At 42.3% G+C, this 21,654-nt stretch overlaps 1 protein-coding gene and 1 non-coding gene across 2 annotated transcripts in view; both read left to right on the top strand.

The window, feature by feature from the left end:
* The first annotated feature begins 3,062 nt into the window (after positions 1-3,062).
* Positions 3,063-3,144, top strand: TRNAS-AGA (transfer RNA serine (anticodon AGA)). The gene has a single exon. It is a non-coding gene; the product is annotated as a tRNA-Ser (tRNA).
* A 58-nt stretch (positions 3,145-3,202) lies between these two features.
* The window catches only part of HS1BP3 (HCLS1 binding protein 3), a 43,489-nt gene continuing 25,037 nt past the window's right edge, over positions 3,203-21,654 (top strand). The window contains exons 1-4 of the mRNA XM_003204532.5: positions 3,203-3,355; positions 4,686-4,851; positions 12,340-12,547; positions 14,970-15,180. Of these exons, the coding sequence (XP_003204580.2) occupies positions 3,315-3,355; positions 4,686-4,851; positions 12,340-12,547; positions 14,970-15,180 (626 nt within the window). The 5' untranslated portion in view covers positions 3,203-3,314. The remainder of the gene's footprint in view (positions 3,356-4,685; positions 4,852-12,339; positions 12,548-14,969; positions 15,181-21,654) is intronic.

Genomic DNA, 21,654 nt, shown 5'->3' with positions numbered 1-21,654 from the left:
ATTGTCATCTGAAAACAAATAGTGGTAGAAATGATAAAGTGACCGATCATCTCACTGGAATCCCGTTACTTCAGTGCAGTAATTAAATGATATTGTATTTCTCTCAATATGATCTAGGCTGAAAAAGGTTTCATTTCAGCTTTTAAAATGTGTTTTCATAGCCAATTTATTTTGTATGGAAGTACGTTCCCTTGTTCTTGCTTCCCTCCAGCCCCTCCATTTTACTTACTATACCCTATGCAGGGCTTTGATTTCTCCACATCCATGGATTACAAGCAGACCATTTTGCCAGAGATCCAAAAGTTGGCGGATAATTCCCCTGAGACTTATAAACTCACTGCTGCTGGTCTGTTAGCTTGGGGGAGATGAAAAGAAAACCTGAGAGCTGCCAAGAATCACACCCAGCCAGGGTTGTGCTCCCAGCCAGAAGATAGACGTGACTCTGAGACAGATTCCAGAGCTGGGTCCCAAAGGGTGAGACACAGTACGGGGCTGCAGTTGGCACCGGCAACCTGTCATGGTTTATTGGTTAGATTTGAGTGCTCTCTAGTGGACAGAAGAATTAATCCAGAAACAAACAGCTCACCTTTCCTGAGCTCATTTGGCTGGCTGTGGCATGGAGTCCGCAATACCCACAGGCTTGTGTTGAATGTCTGGGCAGGGTCTTCTTGATTTTCCTTCTTCCATGGGACATTCTTTCCATGTTGAACGAAGCACATGCAGGAGCTTCTCCAGCTTGTGCAGCAAGAAAGAAGGGCAGATAGGCATGAAGACAGGAGAGTAGAAAAGACTTGTGGTGCTTAAGAGGGATTTAGTGAAAAGTTTGGGAAAATGATTATGCCAACTCATCTACCAGCCACCACTGAATTACTGAACCATACGTTAAAAAGGTATCCCAAAATCATGAGATTTGAGAGGGTACTGTAATGTAATTGTCATTGCCTATATTAAGTATCACAGTTCTGAGGTCTGAAAGTAACTCACCGCATTTTCATTTTATCATATATGAAATAATAAAGTATTTTTGATGTTGATGGTGAAACTGGAATAGCCACTTTACCGATGAAGCTGCTACATGATCTACTGAGGTTATAAGCATCTCTCCTTAAATTCTGTGTTTAAAATCTGCCTTTTCCACTACATTTGTATTGTGGAGATTTCTTAATGTAGATTTTCAGGATGAGACCATATTTCAGCATGAGCTCCTGTTATATAGACACTTCTGAATGCTCATACATCTTCAACACAAATGAAGATCCTTTATCCATCTACTGAGCTTAATTACTTCTCTCCTGTTCATTTTTCTTCACTTTCTAGAGGTCATTGACTGAAATCATACTGGCCTCCTTTTCTTTTCTTTCTCCAGTTTGGAGCTGTCACAGAAACATAGAATCGTTAAGGTTGGAAAAGACCTCTAAGTTCATCTAGTCCAACTGTCCACCTACAACCAACACTGCCCACTGAACCATGTCCCTAAGCACTCCATCTACCTTTTCCTTAAACACCTCCTGGGTTGGTGACTTCCCCGCCTCCCTGGGTGCTTGTTCCAATGTCTCTTCACTCTTTCTGAGAAGAAATTTTTCCTAATATTCAACCTGTCATCTGAATGGATAAAAAGAAATCAACCAAGCAATCAAACCAGTCAGTACTGAAGAGTTAAAAGGCAGAAAAAAGACCAGAAGTCCAGAAGAAAGTAGTGCTTAAGGCTGAGAGAGTTTATTTGTCTCTACTTTGCTCACTCATAGATGAAGATAAGACACCCACAAGGTTGAGAGGAGCAGCTGAGGTTTCCCCAAATATTAGTAGGAAAATATAACTGTTAGTGATGCTACACTGTTACTGCTATTAATTCTTAGATTTGCTGTATATCCTTCCATTGGCCTTTCCCAGCATGTCTCCAGCTGATGATCAAGGGCATGAAGGAATCCCACTGCTACTGTGACTGATGGGCTGAGTGCTTGGTCTGACCAACACTCGCTCATAGCAACTTTTCTGTCAGGAAAAAAAAAAAAAAAAGATAAAAAAAAAGTCAGTTCAATGGCTGAAATTTTCAATGTAGCATCCAAAGTAGCATGGAAATGTTATTTTTTTGCGAGAGGCCATAGGCACAAAGTGGAACACAGATGGGTTCTGGGCTGTCTTGCCCTGGATGCCCCTACTTGAGGAGTTGTGCCAGATGGACCCAGGAGTCCCTGCCAACCTCCACCATTCTGTGAAATGATACTCCAAACTTTCGGAGATGTTGCTTCTGATAATGGCAAGATAGTTGTCCAGCTCCAGCAGAAAGCTCTATGTACATCATACAGTTTGCTTCTGTCAGGTTTGAGTTTTGTATAATTTTTATTTTTATTTTTATGATTATATCATTCTGTGATGCTTTTGATGGCATAGGATGTGCAGCCCATCACATCGCTGACTTCTTCAGCTGCCCCTGTCTGGGACGAAACCAGTAATCTTCCCTTGGGTGCTTCTCCTCCCTCTAGACACCCAAAAGAGGTTTGATTTCCATTTCTCTTTTAACACGACACAAAGCTGAGAAGAGTGGCTGACACATCTGAAGGCTGTGCTGCCAGTCAGCGAGACCTGGACAGGCTGCAGACTTGAGCTGAGAGGAACCTGATGAGGGTCAGTAAGAGCAAGTGTAGGGCAAATAACCACATGCATCAGTACAGGTTGGGGGCTGACCTGCTGGAGATGAGCTCTGTGATAAAGGGTGTCGTGGTTGGCCGTGAGCCATCAGTGTGCAACTGTGGCCAAGAAGGAAAACGGTATCCTGGGGTGCATTAAGGGGAGCGTGGCCAGCAATTGGAGGGAGGAGATCCTCCCCCTCCTTTGCCCTGCTGAGGTAACATCTGGAGTGTTACATCCAATTCTGGGCTGCTCAGTTCAAAAAGGATGGGGATCTTCTAGAGAGAGAACATCAGACGGCCACAAAGATGATTTAGGGCCTGGAGCATCTCCATTCCGAGGAAAGGCCGAAACCCCCCCCAGTGACACAGCTTAGGACCTCAAACCAGAGATAAATTACTGCAGTTTCACTGCCAGCAGCTTTGCATGCCAGTGTAGTCGTGGCCGAGTGGTTAAGGCGATGGACTAGAAATCCATTGGGGTCTCCCCGCGCAGGTTCGAATCCTGCCGACTACGTGGCGACGAGCCCTTTTCTCCCCACTCTTCCCAGCTCTCCTTTTGCACCGCAGCCGGCACACATCCGGCCGGACCGCAGCCAGAGGGAGGCGGGACCCCGTGACGGCCGCTCAGCTGCCTACAGCGGCCTCTGCTCCCGGGGCGGGCCGGAAGGAGCCCGATCCCCCGCCATGCAGCACAGCGCGGCGCCCGCCGTGCTCGTCACCACCAGGTACCGGCCGGGATGGGGCGGCGGGCGCTGAGAGGCAGCTGAGGGTGCCGCTCCTCGGCTGTGGGGGACTTGGGGCCGGTGCTGTCCTGCCAGGTTTTGTGACGTTCCGCGGCCGGAAGAGCTCCGTGCTGTCATTACAGTCGTTGTAGCTGGGACTTCTAACAGCTTTGAAATAAAAAGCCTGCGTGTGGGCATGTCCTTCAGCTTCGTGATATTTGTACAACTCTCTGACGCTGTGACTTTTACCATGACGTTTTCAAAGCAGTGCGTTGTGTGCGGTTGGTGTTGGAAGCTAAATAAGGCCATTCAGAAGGGTTTTTCTTTTATTTATATCACAAGTGAAAAGCGGGTTAATTTATCGTTCATCCTCTGTCTGTGGCTGTGTTAAAAGAAGTCAGTCGGTATCAACTACCAGCAGACAGATCTATTACTGCTCTCACAACTTTGAGTAATTACACATCTGTAGAGCATTTCATGTACCAGCAGATATAGTCAAAATAACTCCAAAAAAGCAAAAGCCAGACACAGCTCGCAAAAAGGACTAGGTAAAAAAATGGGACTCTGCCCTTCTTTGTTGCTGTTGGATTTGTAGAGAACTCTTGAGATGATCACTTTAAAAAGGTTCTTCAGTTGAAGATTCAGATTTTGCCTCCTTGGGAAAACTGGAGTTTCAAAAGCACTTGTCCAGTTTTGACATGACACATCAAGACTAGGAGGCAGCTCAGACAGACCACAGATGGCTTTAACTTGCTCAGGGGGCCTAAGTTAACCAGATTTAAGGACATTCCTAATAGGTATTTAATTTTCTTCAAGAAGCTTGTGGGTGGAAACAGCATGGCTGGCCCAGCAGTTTGCTCCAACATGTCTTTAATCTTTACTCTTGTTCCCTGGATGGCTCTTACAGACATAAAGTTGTCCCTGCATCCAGGCAAGTTCCTTATTCCTTTTCTGGCTCCTTTCAGCTCTTGTTTCTGCCTTTCTTGGAGATGCCCAAAGACAAAGGGGAGATGGATAGGGCTTGAATTGTGACCAGAGCTTTGTTTCAGAGCAAGACGCAATGGGAGATCACAGCATCTTCTCTTCTGCCCTGCAGGGTAAAGCAGCGTTTGTTGGGACTATAATATTCCAAAGCAATATGTTGTTGTTGTATTATTTCATGTTGTGATAGGTGATGTCTGTGCCATGTTGTATTGCTGCAGTATAGGGTCTGTCCTGTGCCCTGTTGAAATGGGAATAGTGACTTTCTGGAGCTTTGAATTGAATCTTCAGAGAGGGTCATTTAAAAGTGTGTGTGCTGGTGCCTGAGCTCTGTGTGTATTTTCCTTCCTAGGCAAATTCAGAATACACACACTGGGCTGGATTTATCAGTGCCGGAATACCAGGAGGTCCGTGGGAAGATGATGTCTGGCCACGTGGAGTACCACATTGTCGTCGTTACCCGACTGGCTGCCTTCAAGTCAGCAAAGCACAAACCTGAGGATGTTGTTCAGTTTATGGTAAATGTTTAATCAGTGCCATGTTAACAATCTTTTTCTTTCTCTCTCTCCACTTTGATTGTTTTGGTTCTGGCATCAATATCTGCGCTTTTTAGATGCTTTGATGATAACTGTAATGTTAGAATGACAAATGTGGTTACCTGGTAGACCATTAGCCTTAGTATAACTCACGCTCAGTGAGACAGCTGGTAAATGGATATGCACACAGTCTGAACTGCAGATAAAGAAACATCTGTCAATGCTCTGAAAATGTCCATGCTGAGGAGCAAATCTCTGACATTTGTTGCACTCTTTAAGTGATAGACTACAGTAAAGTGCTGGCAAGAGAGATTGTTCTCTTCTCTTGCTCTGGAGGGAATGAGTGGTTCTCTCTCTTGCAGTGCTTCCCTCTTTCTGCCAATGGCAGTTGTCATGTGGCCATTCTGTAGTGACAGCTGGTCCTGGCTAAAAATGGTGTTCGGGGGTTTCTTGCTTAGTACTAATTTACACCTGTTTCTTGAGCCTCTGAGTTGCACAGCACTCATCAGTCATTGGTGAAGGACAGGAGAAGGGCCAGATGGGGGCAGATGAGAGAAGAGGATGTGGAATTGCTATTTTTGCATGGTATTGCCTGCTTGTATTATGCACTATTTCCATGCAGCTCTGTGAAAGGAGGAACCTGACTAAACTCAACGTTTTAAACTGGTTTTTGTTATCTAATACCGTGCTTCACTTAGAAAAAGGAGTTGAAATCAGCTCTTCTACCCAGAGAAGCAGCAGACTTCCTACTGTGCTCCCCCTGCTTGCTGAGGTTATCCACTCCCATGGCTGTTCTCTCTGAGTGTGAGAATTTTTCATACTCAGCTGTTATCCTCAAGTGAAGTGAACCTTTCTGATTTCTTCTCAGAGCTCTTGACATTTTGTTCTTTATGAGGAAGAAAACTGTGGTATAGCCTGGTAGGAGTAACATTTGTCTCATCTGATACTTTTTTTTCAGCTGACTAAATCTGATATATTATATAGTTTGGTATATGAAAGTAATTTAAAACTCCAAGCTGAGTGGTGGGAGAATGGATGCTTTGCGTCAATTCATTCCATTGAGTCTTCTGTATGTATTACTGGATGGAGCAGAGGTATCCACCTGTCCTAGTTTCTCTCTCTGCAAGTTAGATATTTTAATCTGAGTCTATCACTGCTTTTGTGGTCACTGGGGAGAAGGGGAATGGGGTGACTCATCCTCTGGAAATGCCTCTACTATTTGACTGTAAAGGGAAGGCATTCTGCATGGTAGTCAGCTGGGGTTGGGGGCTTTGACTCCAGGCTAAAATGCTTAAGGCTCAGTTGAGTTGCATGCCACTCACTGTCTAGACTATCTGAGGTACCCCGGGGTTTTTCAAAAAGCCCTCACAATGCTGTGGGTCTCCCATAGGTTTTGTGTGATATTTGGCTGCCCACACACTCTTGGGTACCCCAGAGCATCTCAGATGGCATAGATGCCTGTGTTTAGGCAGAGCAGTTAGTTTTCTGTGGTTAGATGTCTACATTTGACCAGTATTTTCCCACTGCAGCAACTGCAGTACTGTTGAGAAGAATATAGCAGAGCATCTATGATGTGGGTGAACTCCGTTTGCCTACTGTGCATGGCTGGTAGCTCCTGAGATGCCTGTGTTGGGTGATGCACTTTGACATAGGATGTAAGGGCATTGGCACTGTCTTGGAATAGAATGAAGTAGAAGACTGTACATTGCATCTACCTCTTCTAGCTGATCATGTTTAGGCATCTGAAACCCCCATTTTGGTTGAGTTTCAGTCACTTCTTTCCAAAAGGTGGTGACTGTATGTCTCGTGTGGTGTGTCTGCACGGTGCCCCACTGTGTTTAGTGTTGTACCAGCATAAACAGAAACTGAGACCCTTCCCCAGAATGTTTTCAAACTAAGTGTGAGAGAGCCAGATGAGTGGGGAGGTGCTATTGGGCAGCAGGTCCAACACATCTAAGTGGTCTAGCAAGGAGGAGTGAGATGAGACATGTGGAGGAGGAAACAGAAACAACGTTGTGCTTGTTCTGCCCTACCAAGCGTGTGATCAGAATGGGAGATAAAACTTTTTTTTGCTATTGTTGAAATTATAACATTTGGGAGGTTGGAGGAAGGAGCCGGTGCCACAATGCTGAGGTGACAGGTTACAGAAGACTGGTAGGTGTGGTAGGAATTTCATTTGCTGTGGATATGATAACTCAGTTTTGGAACCTGATCTGTATTTTGTGAACCTTTGGCTCACTTTCTTTTTTCCTCCTCCTTCCTCTGTTCCTTTCCCTTGTAAATTGGTGTTCCTTGTCTGCTTTTCTGCCTGCTTCCAATTGAAGTCAATGTCTTCTACCTTCTCGTGCCCTAGGTGGCAGCAGTGAAACTCTCTGTGCGTTGGGCTGCAAGCAGCTGCAGGTAGCTGTGTGCTTTTACAGTATTTTTTGCACAAAAAACGTCTTCATGTCCTCTGGGAAAAGATGGTGAGCAGGACAGAAGCATCTCCTAAGCTAGCTCTGACCTCAGTGCTGTAGTTTAGACCACAATAGATCAAGATGTGTGAGGGTTCTCTGACCAAAACTAGACAAACAGCAGAAAGAGATTTCATATCTGACCTGGGGAGCTACTGTCCTTTACTGTGGGTTTGAGCAATCCAGAGTTCTGTGTTCCTCGGCCATGATGGGACTGTGCAAAATCAGCATTTCAAATGAAATGTTTGTGAAGCATTAACAGAAGAAGAAATCCACATCCTGGCAACCTTCAGATCTACATTCTGAGAAACAGAAAGGATTTTTTAATATTAAAAAAAAAAAAAGCCATGTGTAAAATACAGCAGATGGGTTGTAGAACTGCTTAACCTTGAGGTTATTTTTGGTAATTAAAGGAGAACTCAGCTGCATTTCTTTCAAAGGTCAGAATCCTCTTGTCCTACTGAAACAATGAGATTGGTTTTATCTTTGGTGCTGCATCAAGTACTGCTGCAAAGGTAACCTTTAATTACTGTCTACAGATGTACCATTTTCTGTGAGAAGAAAAGGCTTTGTTTATCTTAAATGCATTTCTTCTAGCCACACCTCAACTTCTTTAGTAATAAGCTTCTCTCTTCCCAGCCTAATTAAAAATCCACCCAACAGATAGTGCCTTCTCTTTCTATTTGTGCCTGGTTTAATTACTTCTTTTTTACAAGTACCATTTGTTAGTCAAGTTCTTTCTTTTTCCAGGCTGAGCAAGTAAGTATTGGTGTTGGACAGGCACAGCACATTTTGAGGAGAAATTTACTACAGAACTGTCTTCCTCTCATAAAACAAAGGAGTAAAAGTGTGTGGGTGTGTTTTTATTCTTGCCTATTGTCATATGTTGGCCTACTTTCTGTTAGCCTTATAATCCCTTAGCTAGGGCTGCTGTTTCCTGACCACACAGGTATGTTGGAAAGAGAAATTCCTTCACACTGTAACCTCTGTGATAGTGTAGCAGTAGGTTCAGCAGCTGTTAAGAGTTCTTGTTGATTAAAGAAGAAAATATTAGAGTGCTCCTTTTCTGCTGGGTGAAACAGGTGAGGAGAACAAGCAGGTGGTCATGTAATTAAAATCTACTGTAATGCATAATCATGAGATCACCAAGCAGCATTAATTCTGGTATTGCTTACCTTGGAAGCACACAACTGAAAGCTCAGTTTGTATTGTCTGTAGGTACGGATGCTTTTGATTCCTGTATCCAAAGCTGCTGGATGTTTTAAGGGATAATACTACTGTACTTCCATTTTCTGACAGTGTGAAGAAGTGGGCTTTTAAAAAGTAGTCACAGATATGTATTTCATGAAATACTGTAAAATTAAGTCGAGTCGTTAGTGTGCATTGGCTGGCCAAGGGGGCTGAGTTAGCTCTGTCGGAGGCCTCTGTTTTGCTGAAATCCTCACTGTAAATAGAAAGCATATGAAGACAAGTTTGAGGCATTAAAAGGAGCTTAGGGAAAGGAGACATTAAATCCTACTAATACTAAGTGGAATCAAATTCTCCTACGCACATCTGAGAGTCCCAGGCTCGTGTCCTACAGGCATCAGTGCGTACTTTGATGCGTGAGGAGGGTGTGGAGAGGGGGGTAAGGCACATGCATGAGATTTGAGGGATTAGCAGCAAACTACAGTCTTTCACTTTGAACTTCCCGGTAGTTTTCTTAACCTTCTAGCTATATGTGATCATATTTGACTTACTTATCTGTTTCCTGGTGCAAAAAAAGAAAAAGCCACTCAACCCATCCCCGTCTCTGCTTCAGCTCTAAGTTGAATGTAAATTGTTACAGGCAGATAGGGTCTTGACCTGGAAAATAGGCACACGCTTTGCTGTATCTGTGTGTGATTAACCTTTTGGAAGTTAAGTAAATTGAGCCTTTGTTATTGCAACTTGACAGAACTCCCTTGAAGTCAGTGCACTTGAGCTGGCTTCAGCAGGTAGGGGGCTTAGGGTGGAAGCAGGGAGGGAGGGGGAGAGGATAATTGTAGGATCCTGGAGGAATTACAGGTAACGTAAGACAAATATTTTAATATCTATCAAATGGGATCTTGTTTACTGAATAGCATCGATAAAGCGGGCTTTAGAGCAACCTCTTGTTTTTTAATCTGGCATTTTGTACTATAGAATCCATAGCCTCTTTTCAAAGGATTGGGAAGGGTAACAAGGAAAAGGAAGTTTTAACTTGCTGCATACCTTTCCCTTGGAAAATTGTCAGAAAACATCGAATTGTAAGCCAAAGTTTGAAGCAGAGCCACAGGAGGCAGAGACTTGTTGGACACAGCCTTGGGCTTAAGTGAGGAGTGATTTGGGCTGCAGGTTTCACATCCTGTGTGTGTGGTAGGTTATCCCAGCAGAGGGCATCCCCACACTGCAGATGTTAGTCTGCATGACGTGTTGCAGGCTTTTGGCTATTGTGTTAGTATGCTTTGAGTATAGCATTATTGCACTGTATATGGTTTTGCACGGTGTTGTGCAGAGCCCAAGCAGATTCACAATGGCTCAATTAGCAATAGGATGTGAGGGTGTGCATTTGCTTTAAGTTCAATGGTGTAATCAGACATAAATTGAGATTTATGAATAATATACAGTGTTTGATATAGGAGGGATGATAAGTAAGAGGGGAGAGAAATTTCTTTGTATGCCTCATTTCAGTGTTCCTTTCTGAGTGTTTTAAAGCTGTTTTGGCTTGGTCTTGTTGATTGGTTGCTGTCTCTTAATGGTTTCAGACATTAATTTGTTATGTATCATTGCAATTAATTAGATATTAGGCATTTTTCGCAAATCAGATTTGTTTTTTTTCTGGGAGGAAGTTAATATTTATTTATTCTGTTGGAAAAATACCAGTGATTTCCTCACTATCTTTACACCTGTGCTTATACAGTACGTGTGGAAGGGACCCTGGTGTCATACCCTGCTCAGGGTGCTACTGGAGGACAGCTAAACAAAAATGTATGGCAATTCAGAAATTCCAGAATTGCTTTCCTCTCTTGTTTTCGGGTATTCTTCAAAGGGAGAATTGGCTTATTCTGGGAATATCTCTTTATTGCCATCTCTTTGGTCCCTGGCTGCTGAATTGAGCGTCAGATCCTGCATGCAGAGTACAGTGTTGCCTAAACTTACACATGAGGCAAGTCTAAAATCCTAATTTTTCATTCCCCAATCAACTCAGTTCTGTTTTTGTGATTCTGATCTTTCTTGCAGAGCTGCTTGCCTTTTATTGGTAGACGCTGACCTGGAGTGATCATCGTACATCTGAAATGCAAACGTTTTGCAAATCATCTGGGTTGGTTGATAATTACTCTGAAAGGCAGGGAAGCATGAAAGCTAGAGTGGCTATTATTCTTTATGGCTATGTGTAGCTCAGTGGACTAGCCTAGGTGTGTCTGTTAATGTCAGGGCCTGTTCTCTGACCTGGAGGCTAGCTAGCTGTCTGGCTGGATCTATAGTGTGAAACCTTTTTTTACCATTCACAATGACTGCAAGTACCCAAACTGGCTACTGAGTGCAAATTTAGCTTAGGGAATGCTAGCTGCCCAGGCAAAACTGTGCCAGATGCTATCAGGTTCCAGTAGACACTATAAGGTTCCTATCAGACACTATCAAGTTTCACTGCTGTGGAATATACTCTGATACTGTTAAGTTTGCTTGTATAGATATAGTTTATGGGTTCTGAGTTAGTGTCTAGCTTATTTCCCAGATACTTGCCGTGCTTCTTCTGGGTTGACCTTCTATTATTGCTGTGTTGGCAGAAGTACTCTGCTTTCTTCTATCCCAAGATAGAAGATGTGGTGGTTGTGTCCCTCCATCTCTCATATCTCACTGTTAATTGGGATTCACTCCACTACAGTTCACCAGTGTACATTACAGGAGGATAAATGTTTCACCCTAGGAGAGGATCTGGTCCATGCAGACTCTCCTTGCACTAGATTTTGGGTTGTTTCTTTTTAATCCAACTCTGTATTCATTGAAATATTTTAATAGATTATGGAGCATCAAGGTGAATGTATTGTCTGTATAATACCACAGTTCCATAGCATGACAGTCGATCTCCATTATGACCAAAATATCAGTTACAGACAGTATGTTTTCTTTTTTTTGGGGGGGGGAGGGGAACGGGGGGGTTGTGTGTGTTGGTTTCCAGTCTTGAATTCAGAACTGACTGTGGCATAGAAGCCAACCTATTTCTAACCAGCATTCCCATGGTTATCACTTTCCTGTGGTATCTTGGGCCTTATTTCTCCTCAGACTTCCTGTCTTTGTATGCAGAGGGAATGACTCCACTGTTGGCATCTTCTCCCTATACAAGAACCTGTAGGCCAAGTAGTTTCTCATAGATAAGGAGTCAGAGATCAGCTGAGGTCCTTGCCCTTTAATTTTTTCATGGATAAACTAAAGAGTCAGGGATCACCTTAGGTCTTTGCCCTTGAGTTTCTGTGTTGGATGCTGTGCAGGGCAGCAAACATGTTAGTTTTCTAGGCCTTCACAGCCAGAAGCACACCGAAACCCAGCAAGGCTGAGAAATCTGTTTTCTGACATGGTGGTAGAAAGATTCATCCTGCTTTCTCCATCAGGTACATACCTGGCTATGAGTCCTGTCTTTTGAAACTGGTCACCACATAGCTTGCTTTTAGCAGACAGGAATTTTAGCTGTCAGAGGAAAGTATCTGGAGCAGTGATCTTCCCAGTATTTAATTAGCTGATGAGTCAGACAAATGGACGCTGGGTATCTGGCAATGAACTTCTATTTCATTAGGGAACAGATTTTAATAACAGAATTAGAAGACCAGCAACAGTGCTTTGGGATTGACTGTGCAGATAATAGACTTTTACTAGGCTATATGTAAAGCTCTTTGGTAATACGTGTTTTTCCACTTCATATTCCAGGGTTAATGCTTCACAGTGCTTAAACTGCTGCTTGCTGCCCATGTCTCCCTCTTGCCTTTAAAGAAACTTACCCAGATAACACATTCTATTTCAGGTGTCCAAGAAGTACAGCGAGATAGAGGAGTTCTACCACAGACTGTCAGCACGGTATCCACATGCTTCTCTTCCACTCTTGCCTAGAAAAGTTCTCTTTGTGGGAGAATCTGACATCTATGAACGAAGAGCAATTTTCAATGATATCATGAAATTCATCTCAAAAGATGAGGATCTAGCAACGAGTCCTGAGTTACTGGAATTTTTAGGTAACTAAAATATGTGAGTGTCCCCTCTCCCACAAACATGCTTACTACAAGCCTTATTAGGCACTTGATTTAGGTAGTCAAGAGCTAGAGAGTGCCACAGTAAAGGTTGTCACAAAAAACATTCTCTTGTGCACCTACAGTGCTACACAGCCATAGAACCATACAATCATTAAGCTTGGAAAGGACCTCTTAGATCCCCTAGTCCAACCACCAACCCATGCCCACTAAACCACATCCCTCAGTGCCACATCTCCACGTTTCTTGAACATCTCCAGGGACAGTGACTCCACCACCTCCCTGGGCAGCCTCTTTCAATGCCTCACCACTCTTTCTGATCGTGTTTGCTGTTATTTTCCCCTCTTTTCAGTGGACACGTCTCCTTTGGAAGTACTGATGCCAAAATGGTCACTATGAAAGTGTCAGTTGCACAATCTCTAATTTCCCTTAGGCATATACTAAAGCTGTGATTCAGAACATGCAAGTTTCAAAGGCTAAATCATATATTGCTAGAAGAGGAATGGTCCCTGAAAGGAAAGTGCAGGGCTTCCTTAGTGAACAACTGCTCCATGCTTTGTCTGTTTTTCATTCCTAACAAAACTGTTAGGTCTTGCTGAAGGAGACCCTAAAGAAATTATTGACAATGACTTTTTTCAGTAAAAGTCGGATGCTTTTTTAGCTAACACCATTCTCTAGCTTTTTTTTTTTTCCTTTCTCCTTAATTTTCCTTATCTTCATGTCCAGTTCTTGTTGCCTCTTCCAATGATTTGTACAGATCCTTTCTTGCATTCCTTGGACGTAGCAGTGAGTCAGTGAATGAATGGAACAGATGGGCTCTCTGCTCTTAATTCATCTGAGTGTTGCTGAACAGAGAATACACCAGCCTGGTGCTGTGCATGATTCTTAGCGTAGTGTTAGTTTTAAGGAACCAAACCAAAGGTGCAAGGCACTTGCAAGTCAATATGTGCAAACTGTTTTGCAAAAGTGTTAAGTGTGGACAGGTTGGGAGTTCTGTGAGACTAGCAAGTGTGCATCCCTGTAACCAAAGCCTTATCAGTCACAAAACCCATGATTGAAAGCAGCTTTCTAAAGTCAAGGGGGTCAAAACTGCATGATATTAGCAAAAGGATTTTGCCAAATAAGGTTTTAGTGTTCTCTCCTAACCTTGTCAGGGTTCTCTTGAAAGTAGACCACAGAAAATTTAAAATTCGTCTTATGTTAAACTTTTATGTATATGATACAGATGTCTATAGCAGAACGAGTCTTTATATTCTGTGGACAGATTATGTACAAGTAATGTGACCTGTTTATCAAAATCTGCCTTAGAATACTGTGTCTCACTCTACCAAACCAAATGAACTTCAGTACATGTGCTACAGGTCCTTAAGTTACTGGAGACATAGTCAGTATCTAAAGAGGTGTTTGGGGAGAATCGACATGGTAAAACATAGATGTTTATCTACATGGAGATAAAACATGCAGCATCCTGACCTCCACTTTCTGCCCTCAACGACAGTCTCCTTCCCTGTAAGGGGAGCGTAAGACCATTTCTTCAGTGTAGACATGCACATTTAGTGTTCTGCCCTAGCTGATTAGACACACATAGCCATGAAAGCAAGGTGATATGAGTCTCACTTGCTGTGTTAAACAGTCAAAAGGATGAAGGTAGGAATTTTATCTACCAACAGTGTTTTTAAGCTAGCCTATTTTTAGCTAGTCTCATTATTTTAAATTGGTTTCCTGAACATCCAGAGACTCCACAGAACAGAATAGTTATGAGCTCTTCTCTCACTCTTAGGTTTTCCATATAACAGGTTTCTCAGTGTTTCAGTTTGCTGAGTTTGTTCAGTTTGATGGACCTTGCATAGTGAAAAGAGTTAGAACTTCAGACTTCATTTCTGAGTGTAAATTGAAGAACTGCTTTGGAAACTGTTCTTATTTTAGCCCAAGCTGATTAAATCAATAACTAAAACTGCACTTTCTCTCTTCTAGTTATATGAAGCAAAGTGGAGCATTTAGGGCCCCTCTGTAGCCAAAGGGGAGAAATAGACACTTCAGAAGGGAGCTTATTGTCAAACAACTGTATTTAGATGTGATGAGTCACCAACTGGAAATTCCATTCTTTCCACTGGCTACAGAAGGAACATAAAGGAGAAGATTAGGCATATGCTGCTACATTTTAGATAAAGTTGATTTCCTCTGTCTTTCTCTGCTTGACAGCTTTAAATCAGTAAACAGATCAGAAATATAGTGACACAAGATTGAACAGAACTAGGGACAATTGGGAATATTGGAAGAATTTCACAAAAGCTGATTGTGTACTTCATTCCTCAAATGAAATCACGAGGAACAGGTGCAAGCCATGAAATAAAACATGGCTGTTGTCCTGTGTTTTCAGTTTTGCATCTGTAATTGTATTTTGCAGGAACAAAATCTACTGGTGTCATTGACTTCAAGAGTAAAAATGTTCCTGACGACAGAGAGAAAGAAGATGAAGAAAGTGATGCATTGGATTTTTTCAAAGAGGAGAAGACACCTGACTTGATTTCAAAGCTTGCAACACTGGAGAATGCCAAGAAAGATGAGAAAGAAGAGGAAGAGGAGGAAGAAGATTTAGACCCTCTTGGTATAATCAGGTATGGATGTCTTGGCCTTCGTTGTTATTTATCTTTTTGCCTAATTTTCTTAAAAAAAAAAAAAAAAAAAAAAAAAAAGGCTATTCCACATCTCTGTCCCCTCATCTCAACATTTTGTAACAGAAAACACTTTCAGTTGGGCTTGACAGAGGAGCAGAGGCCTCTGCTGTATTCCTATAGATAGATTCCTATATATTCATAAATAAGTATCTTTATGGAGAAAAGAAAGTTTGTAGGACCACTTCAGTGCATTCCTCAGGGAATCCAAGAGAGAGAGACATCGTGAATGGCTTGACTACAGTCTCAATTGCAGTAAGTGCTCTACTAAGACACTGCAGGGTGCTTCCACAAATTGTAAAGCCACCAGACACTATAGGACGTACCACTTTGGAGAGCATGAAGGTTTACCGTGTCTGGAACTACTTCTGTGTTGACTAGTATCTAGAATGATGTGAAGTTACAGCAGCACAAAGACCAAAAGAATCGACATTTCAATCATGAGTATCACATATAGGCTATCTTTCCTTTTGCCCTTCTCTGAAGACATCACATCCTAAATGCATCTAAGACATAAGCAATAATAGCTTGAGAAACCAAGGAAGTAAATCAGAGCTGGGTTTGTGTATCTGTCCAATAATTTCCAGATGGATATTTCCACTTCAGGATGGAAATTCTCACTGAATTTCCAAAAGCATTTCTAACTACTGAAGACTGAATGTAAATTTAGTTTTTCCATATCTGGGATCATAAGTTGTGACTGTTTTTTTTAGTGTGTCTCAAACTTCAGATGTCTAAGTAGAGAAGCCCAAAGTAGGTAAGTTCTTGACCTTCGGTAAGTGTGCTGATGGATTCAGCTGAATTGGTTGAGCCATCCACAATCACTAGCCTCTACTGAATGGTTTTTTTTTCTGGAACCAGTGCGGGCTTTTGAAATGCTTCTTTCTAGAAGAAGGCACTGATAGGAACGAGCCAGAACACTCTTACTGATTCCCAGTTACTGTGAATCATTTGCAGAGTGGTCATTCACACCAAGTTCTATGCATGGGTCTTCCAAACTAAAATTCAGGTTGGCTATAATGATCAAGGATTTTGCTTCTGCTATTACAACCACGTTTAATTGCTGATGTCCAGATAGCATCCTTTTTACCTGAGATATTCCATCCTTTACACTTCACTGGGGAACTTTAAACATTATTCTTTTGACAAAACTTGCTCAGAAATTTCTCCTTTGTTGAAGAGGTGTTTTAAAAAGTTAAGCAACTATTTACAATGAGAAGTCAGATAACGCAGTACTTCCCGCAGAATGGTCTTTAGTTGGTGGTGTTTATAAAAGAAGCTGTCCTTTTTTGGATAGGAAAATGATCTATTGGGTTAGCAAACACAATGTTGTATTTTCAGAGTTACAAAAGTGTAAGCTGTAAAGAATTTGCTGTGCCAAAACAAGCAAGAAGTTTGCTTTTCTGCTCTGCAGAGTTTGACGTAGCATTTGAAAGTCTGATTATTTTGGTCCTTTAATGCCTTGAAGGATGAAAAGATCTGATATTTAATCCTCATTTAGTTTATTGCTTCCATTCCTTTCGAGAGCAGAATTCTTAGTGAATCAGAATAATTTTGTTTATTTAAGAAGAAACATAGCCTTCACTGGTAGAGAGTTGCAGCCTGACACATCATGCAGTCTGGTTTTCTCTCTAAGTCAGTGGTTGGTTTCCTATATAAAAACTTCTTGGTATGTATTTATTTATTTATTTTTTTAAATCTCATATGTACACTGTCACAGTAGAAACAAACAGGGAAATGAGAATCCCGAATCTCATTTTATATTGTTTCTAATTCCCTCCAACTCATCTAGCTTCCATGGAAGATATTTTTAATTCACATCAGTGGAGATCAGGTTGGACATAAGCACTGCATCCCAGTTTTAAGCCATCTGGGAATAATAGATGTCTATGTAAGAGGACAAAGAAAGAAGCAGTTTTCAGTGAATGGGTATTTCTGGAGTGAACATTTGAGGGTTTCTTTCATGCCCTTAAAGTTGTAGGTGCATGCATGCTTTAAACAAGGAACTCGACAGACTTGTAGCTTCAGTTTCTCAGATATGCTTTAAGTTAGTTTGGAATGGGAATGAATAAAAAAGGAGGTGGTACAGAATGGATAAACACGTTCAGTACTACACAGTTCCCTGGTGCATGGGTAATTCAGATTTAAAAAAATCCACAATTCATTTCCTTGTTTGTTTGTTTGCTTGTTTTTTGTTTTTTTTTTTAAAAAAAAAACCTTTGAAAAGATGTAAAGTCAACAATAAAACAAAGCAGTCTATTGAAAGCCATGTCAGTGGCCAGAGTGCTCTGAGTAGCAGAGCTCTAACCTAAACTGAATCATGTGTTTGGCAAAATCTTGCATTTTTTTATTTCTGGATAAGGATGAAACTGCACCAGTAGCAGGGGCCTCCATATGTTGTCAACACGCTTCATTTGGTAACAACTTTTCCTCCTGGGCCAGAAGGCTGTGTCTTGGACTTGGCCCAGCACTGCTGCTGTGCTGCTGAACTACCAGATATCCAGTTCAGTGCACTGGCCTTAGGGGTAAAATGCTAAACTAGGGCCTTGTTTTTTCTGCTAATGTATTAATGATGATCATCCAGGTGGAAGCTGGTAATGGCCTGGTTCCTTTTGCCTGGAGGAGACATCCCAGTTGTGCTGATTTTCTTCCCTGCATTCAGGGCTGTGGCGAGTTGATATTCCATGTCTGGTGGCAACTCACTTGCCAGTTCTATGCTCTTCAGCTTTTCTCATGCACAAAACCTTACTTTCTGTACTTGTACAGTGATCATCATCCATGCCCGGGCTGCTTAGCAACAGAAAGATTTATTTTCTTGTCTGAATTAGGACTATCTCAAATATTTACTTCTGATTAAGTTTACACTCTGGAGTTGCACCTTCTAATGTACTATCCTAGAATGAAAAGTGCTCAAAATTACATTATATTTTTGGGATGCAGTGCTAAAATTCACCTGAAATGTGATGATAAGATGTGTATTTCACCTCGTCTTCCATTCTCCTTGAGAGTTAGGTGTATTGTTACTCTGTGTTATCACTCTGTAAGTTTTCCTGGACATTTGTAGAGACCTTCTCTGCTTTGTGCAGAACAGCAGTCATAATACTGAGCAAGAGGAGATCAACTGTGCAGTGGGGAAAGAATCTATTGTAGTTGCTTTTGTAGCAGTGGCACTTTTCTAGTTCTATTTCATTTAATTTGGCATTGTAAGCATAGTTATTTATAGCCATAAGCCTCTCTTAGCCATAGCATTTATATTGAAGTCTTTTTTTTTTTTTTCTAGTAAGCCATAATGCTTGCAGTATCCCTTTATTAAAACCCTTTTGATTGCAAAATTAGATATGTATTTTAAATATTAGATATATTAACTTATCTTCTCTCTGTTCTCCTTAAAGTGAATGCAGTACTGCTATTTATCAGTCTTTAATCCATCTATTTCAACATTTGCAGATACATATTATTAAGTAACCAATAAACTACAGCAGCGCTTTTAACAATATGCCTTGGTTTTTAGAGTTGCAGAATCTTTTAACAGTGCTGGCTCATTAAATACTTTCTGTTATATTCCCCTGTCCTCCAGAAGAGGTTTGCTATACCCAGAATGCCCACTGGAAATAGCCATTGGCCTGTGCCATCTCCCGGGCTGTGATTAGGATGGGTAAGGAAAAAGCAATCTGTCCCATGCCAGGGGATCACCAGGAACTAGTCTAACAGCTGAATTGAGTTCCTGTGCTCAGGCCCAAGATATGAATTGATTACCAATTAATACATAAAGTATAGCCCCGAGCCCTTTTTCCCGCAGGAGTTAGCTCTCTGCCTGTGTTCTGTTTGCTCTCTATTTGCCCTAAGGGTTTCCTGGGGTTTTGCTTTCTGTAGGGTATTCGGGCAGCCAGTTATGTCTTTTTCCCTTCTGTTTGGTCCAAGAAAGACCACATTAGACATTTCTAGCTCTGAATCTTAAAACAGCTGTTGGAACACATCACAGTAACTGAGCTGAATTTCATCTCTTTCCTCCGCAGATGAACTGTGCAGTTTTATTGTTTGTAGGCTGAAGACAAGAGCTTTAAAACGCAGTTTAATACTGACGTTAGTACTTGTATTCAGTTTACTCCTGTGAAACTTGAGACAGTAGTTGATTAAAATGACTCAGAACCAGCTCTTCTGAACAAAGCAGTGATAAATTTTGTCAAAAGAAATGAGTACATCATGAGTTAAAGCACGTGACAGCCGTGTGCATGCATTTCTTCAGTTACAGTTAAGTTCTGAGCTAATGTTTGTTCACCAGCTTGGGGGAACCCACCTTTTCCTGTGCTTTCCTGCCTCCATATGCTCTCTGCACCCTTCACCAGAGCCTCTCCTCCACACACAGTTCCCTCCCTTCCGTCCTTTCTCCATTGCCTCCCTAAATCTTTCAGTGACATCACATCCTCCCTCAGCCTGAGGTTTTTCCTGGCAGACTGCACAGAACCACGAGGTAGGTATTCCCCAGGAAAGAACTCCCCTTTCACCTCTCTCTACCTTAGTTATTATTTCAGCAGATTTCCCCTTGTGGCTTCTCTTCATCTCCTTTTGTACCTTCCCAGAGGAATAAAGGCACATGGGTAGATTGAAGCTTCACATCTGTTGTGGATAAACATAAATGTAGCTAACTCCTGACAACAGTTTGGAAGGGATGAGGCCACTGTTTTGGGGGCTTTCTGCCAAAAGTTTTTAAAAGCTGTTCAAGCCCTGGTGCCAGAGGTTTGCCATCACTTGCTTTAGTTGGTAAAGAGAGTTTTAAAGGACTCAGGGCCTCTTTTTGCTGCAGACAAAGCGGGCAATTGCTCTGAGCAGCAGATTGGTGGGGAGGAAGCAGTCGGGCCGCTAGCCCTGACTTTGCCAGAGCCCTGCAGAGCCAGGCTGGCTGTTAGAGGAGGTAGGTTGGTGTACGAGCCAGCAGTTATTTCTGGCTTGTGTCCTAATGGCCACCACACTAGAGTTTGTCCCTTGACATCTCAGTGATGCCTTGCTTTCCCTTTTCTTCCCTGTTGTGGCCTAGGCTGTCCTCAACCTTTTTTGTCTTCGGGGGAGAAATGAGTGGCAAAACTTGATCTCACTTCCTATACCAGAAACTTTGGGCAGCTGAGAATAGTTCACAGAGAGACAGAAATCAGTTCCATGGGAGTCCTGCATTTTGTGCCATGCCAAGTGGTTTCATTGATGGCCTGCCCAGAGCTGTGGTAGGTAGGTGTAGGCACTGTGCCTGGTGATAGATTTTTGATTCGAAGGAAAACAAGAATCTGCAGGCTGGAGGAGTGTCAGGGCACAGCTGCTATCCATTGGGCAGGTGGCCTGGGGCAAACTTGTCAAAATTTATGTGTTCAGCTGTTGTGCCTTCTGGTCCTTGGTCAGCGGGGTTGTGCTCTGAGGTGTTGCCTCCACTCCTCAGGCTTTCTGCTACTCCTCAGCCACTTGTAAATTCACAACTGTATTTTGGTCTGGCCACGTGAGTTCGTGGCTTCCCCTCTGAATCCAGCAGGATTTGGGCACAAAAGTAGAAACACTTGCCTGGCTGTCCTAACAAGCTGAGAGAGAGTGTATATGTCAAAGAAGAGGGAAGCTACTGGTCGTGTTTTCTTTATTGAAATTCAGATAGATAAAACAATGAACAAGAAACAGAAAGAGTCTTGTTTTGCTAGCAGTGTGTGCATCCGTGCTCACAGCTGTGAAGCCTTTAGATATTTAAACAGGCAGATCTTTATATTCTGTGAATTGAGTCACAAGTTTAGGTTGCAAGCCATGCTCAACTGTCACTTTGCCAAGTGACACAAGTATTTGTTTCAATTCCAATCCAGCTGCTATCCAATTGGCAACTTATCGAATCTCAGTAAACAACCCCTCTGGTCTTCCACTGAAACATTTCTGGCTGTTGAATTTTTTTCTGTGAACTAAGATCATAGCCTGATACAGTGATCTTCCACATCAAAGAGAGGAAAAAGAAGAAAAGACAGCAGAAAGCGTGGATTACCCATGCAAATAAAGGATGACTCTTATTTGCTTTTCATTGTTCATTATCTATTCTTGACCTTTTTTAAGGGCAAACTTACAGCCTGTCTGTGGAGCTGGTGTAACTAACTGGATAGGGAATAAAGCAGGATGGCAGGATGCTCTCCTTGCAGAAATTCAGTCCTTCCAGTTTGCCTGTCCTGAACATTTGTTTTTGTCTATAGATGCCTGGTGAGCATTCGTTTCCCATATGCAGATGATGCAGTGGGCTTTCCTTTGCCTTCTGTCTCCAGCCCTATGTTCTCAGCACAGCTTCCCACGTTTCTTCTGTGCCAAACTTGCTGTCCTCCCACAGATGAAGGGTTGAAGGTGATTGAAAGAAAGCAGTGGAAAACGAAAACACGTTCAGCTATTGAATCTTACAGAAGCATCCAT

Source organism: Meleagris gallopavo, chromosome 2 (assembly GCF_905368555.1).
Source record: "Meleagris gallopavo chromosome 2, MGAL_WU_HG_1.1, whole genome shotgun sequence".
In the NCBI taxonomy this organism is placed as follows: Eukaryota; Metazoa; Chordata; class Aves; order Galliformes; family Phasianidae; genus Meleagris; species Meleagris gallopavo.
Note: the sequence above shows the minus strand (reverse complement) of the source record. Positions and strands in the feature narration are given on the sequence as shown.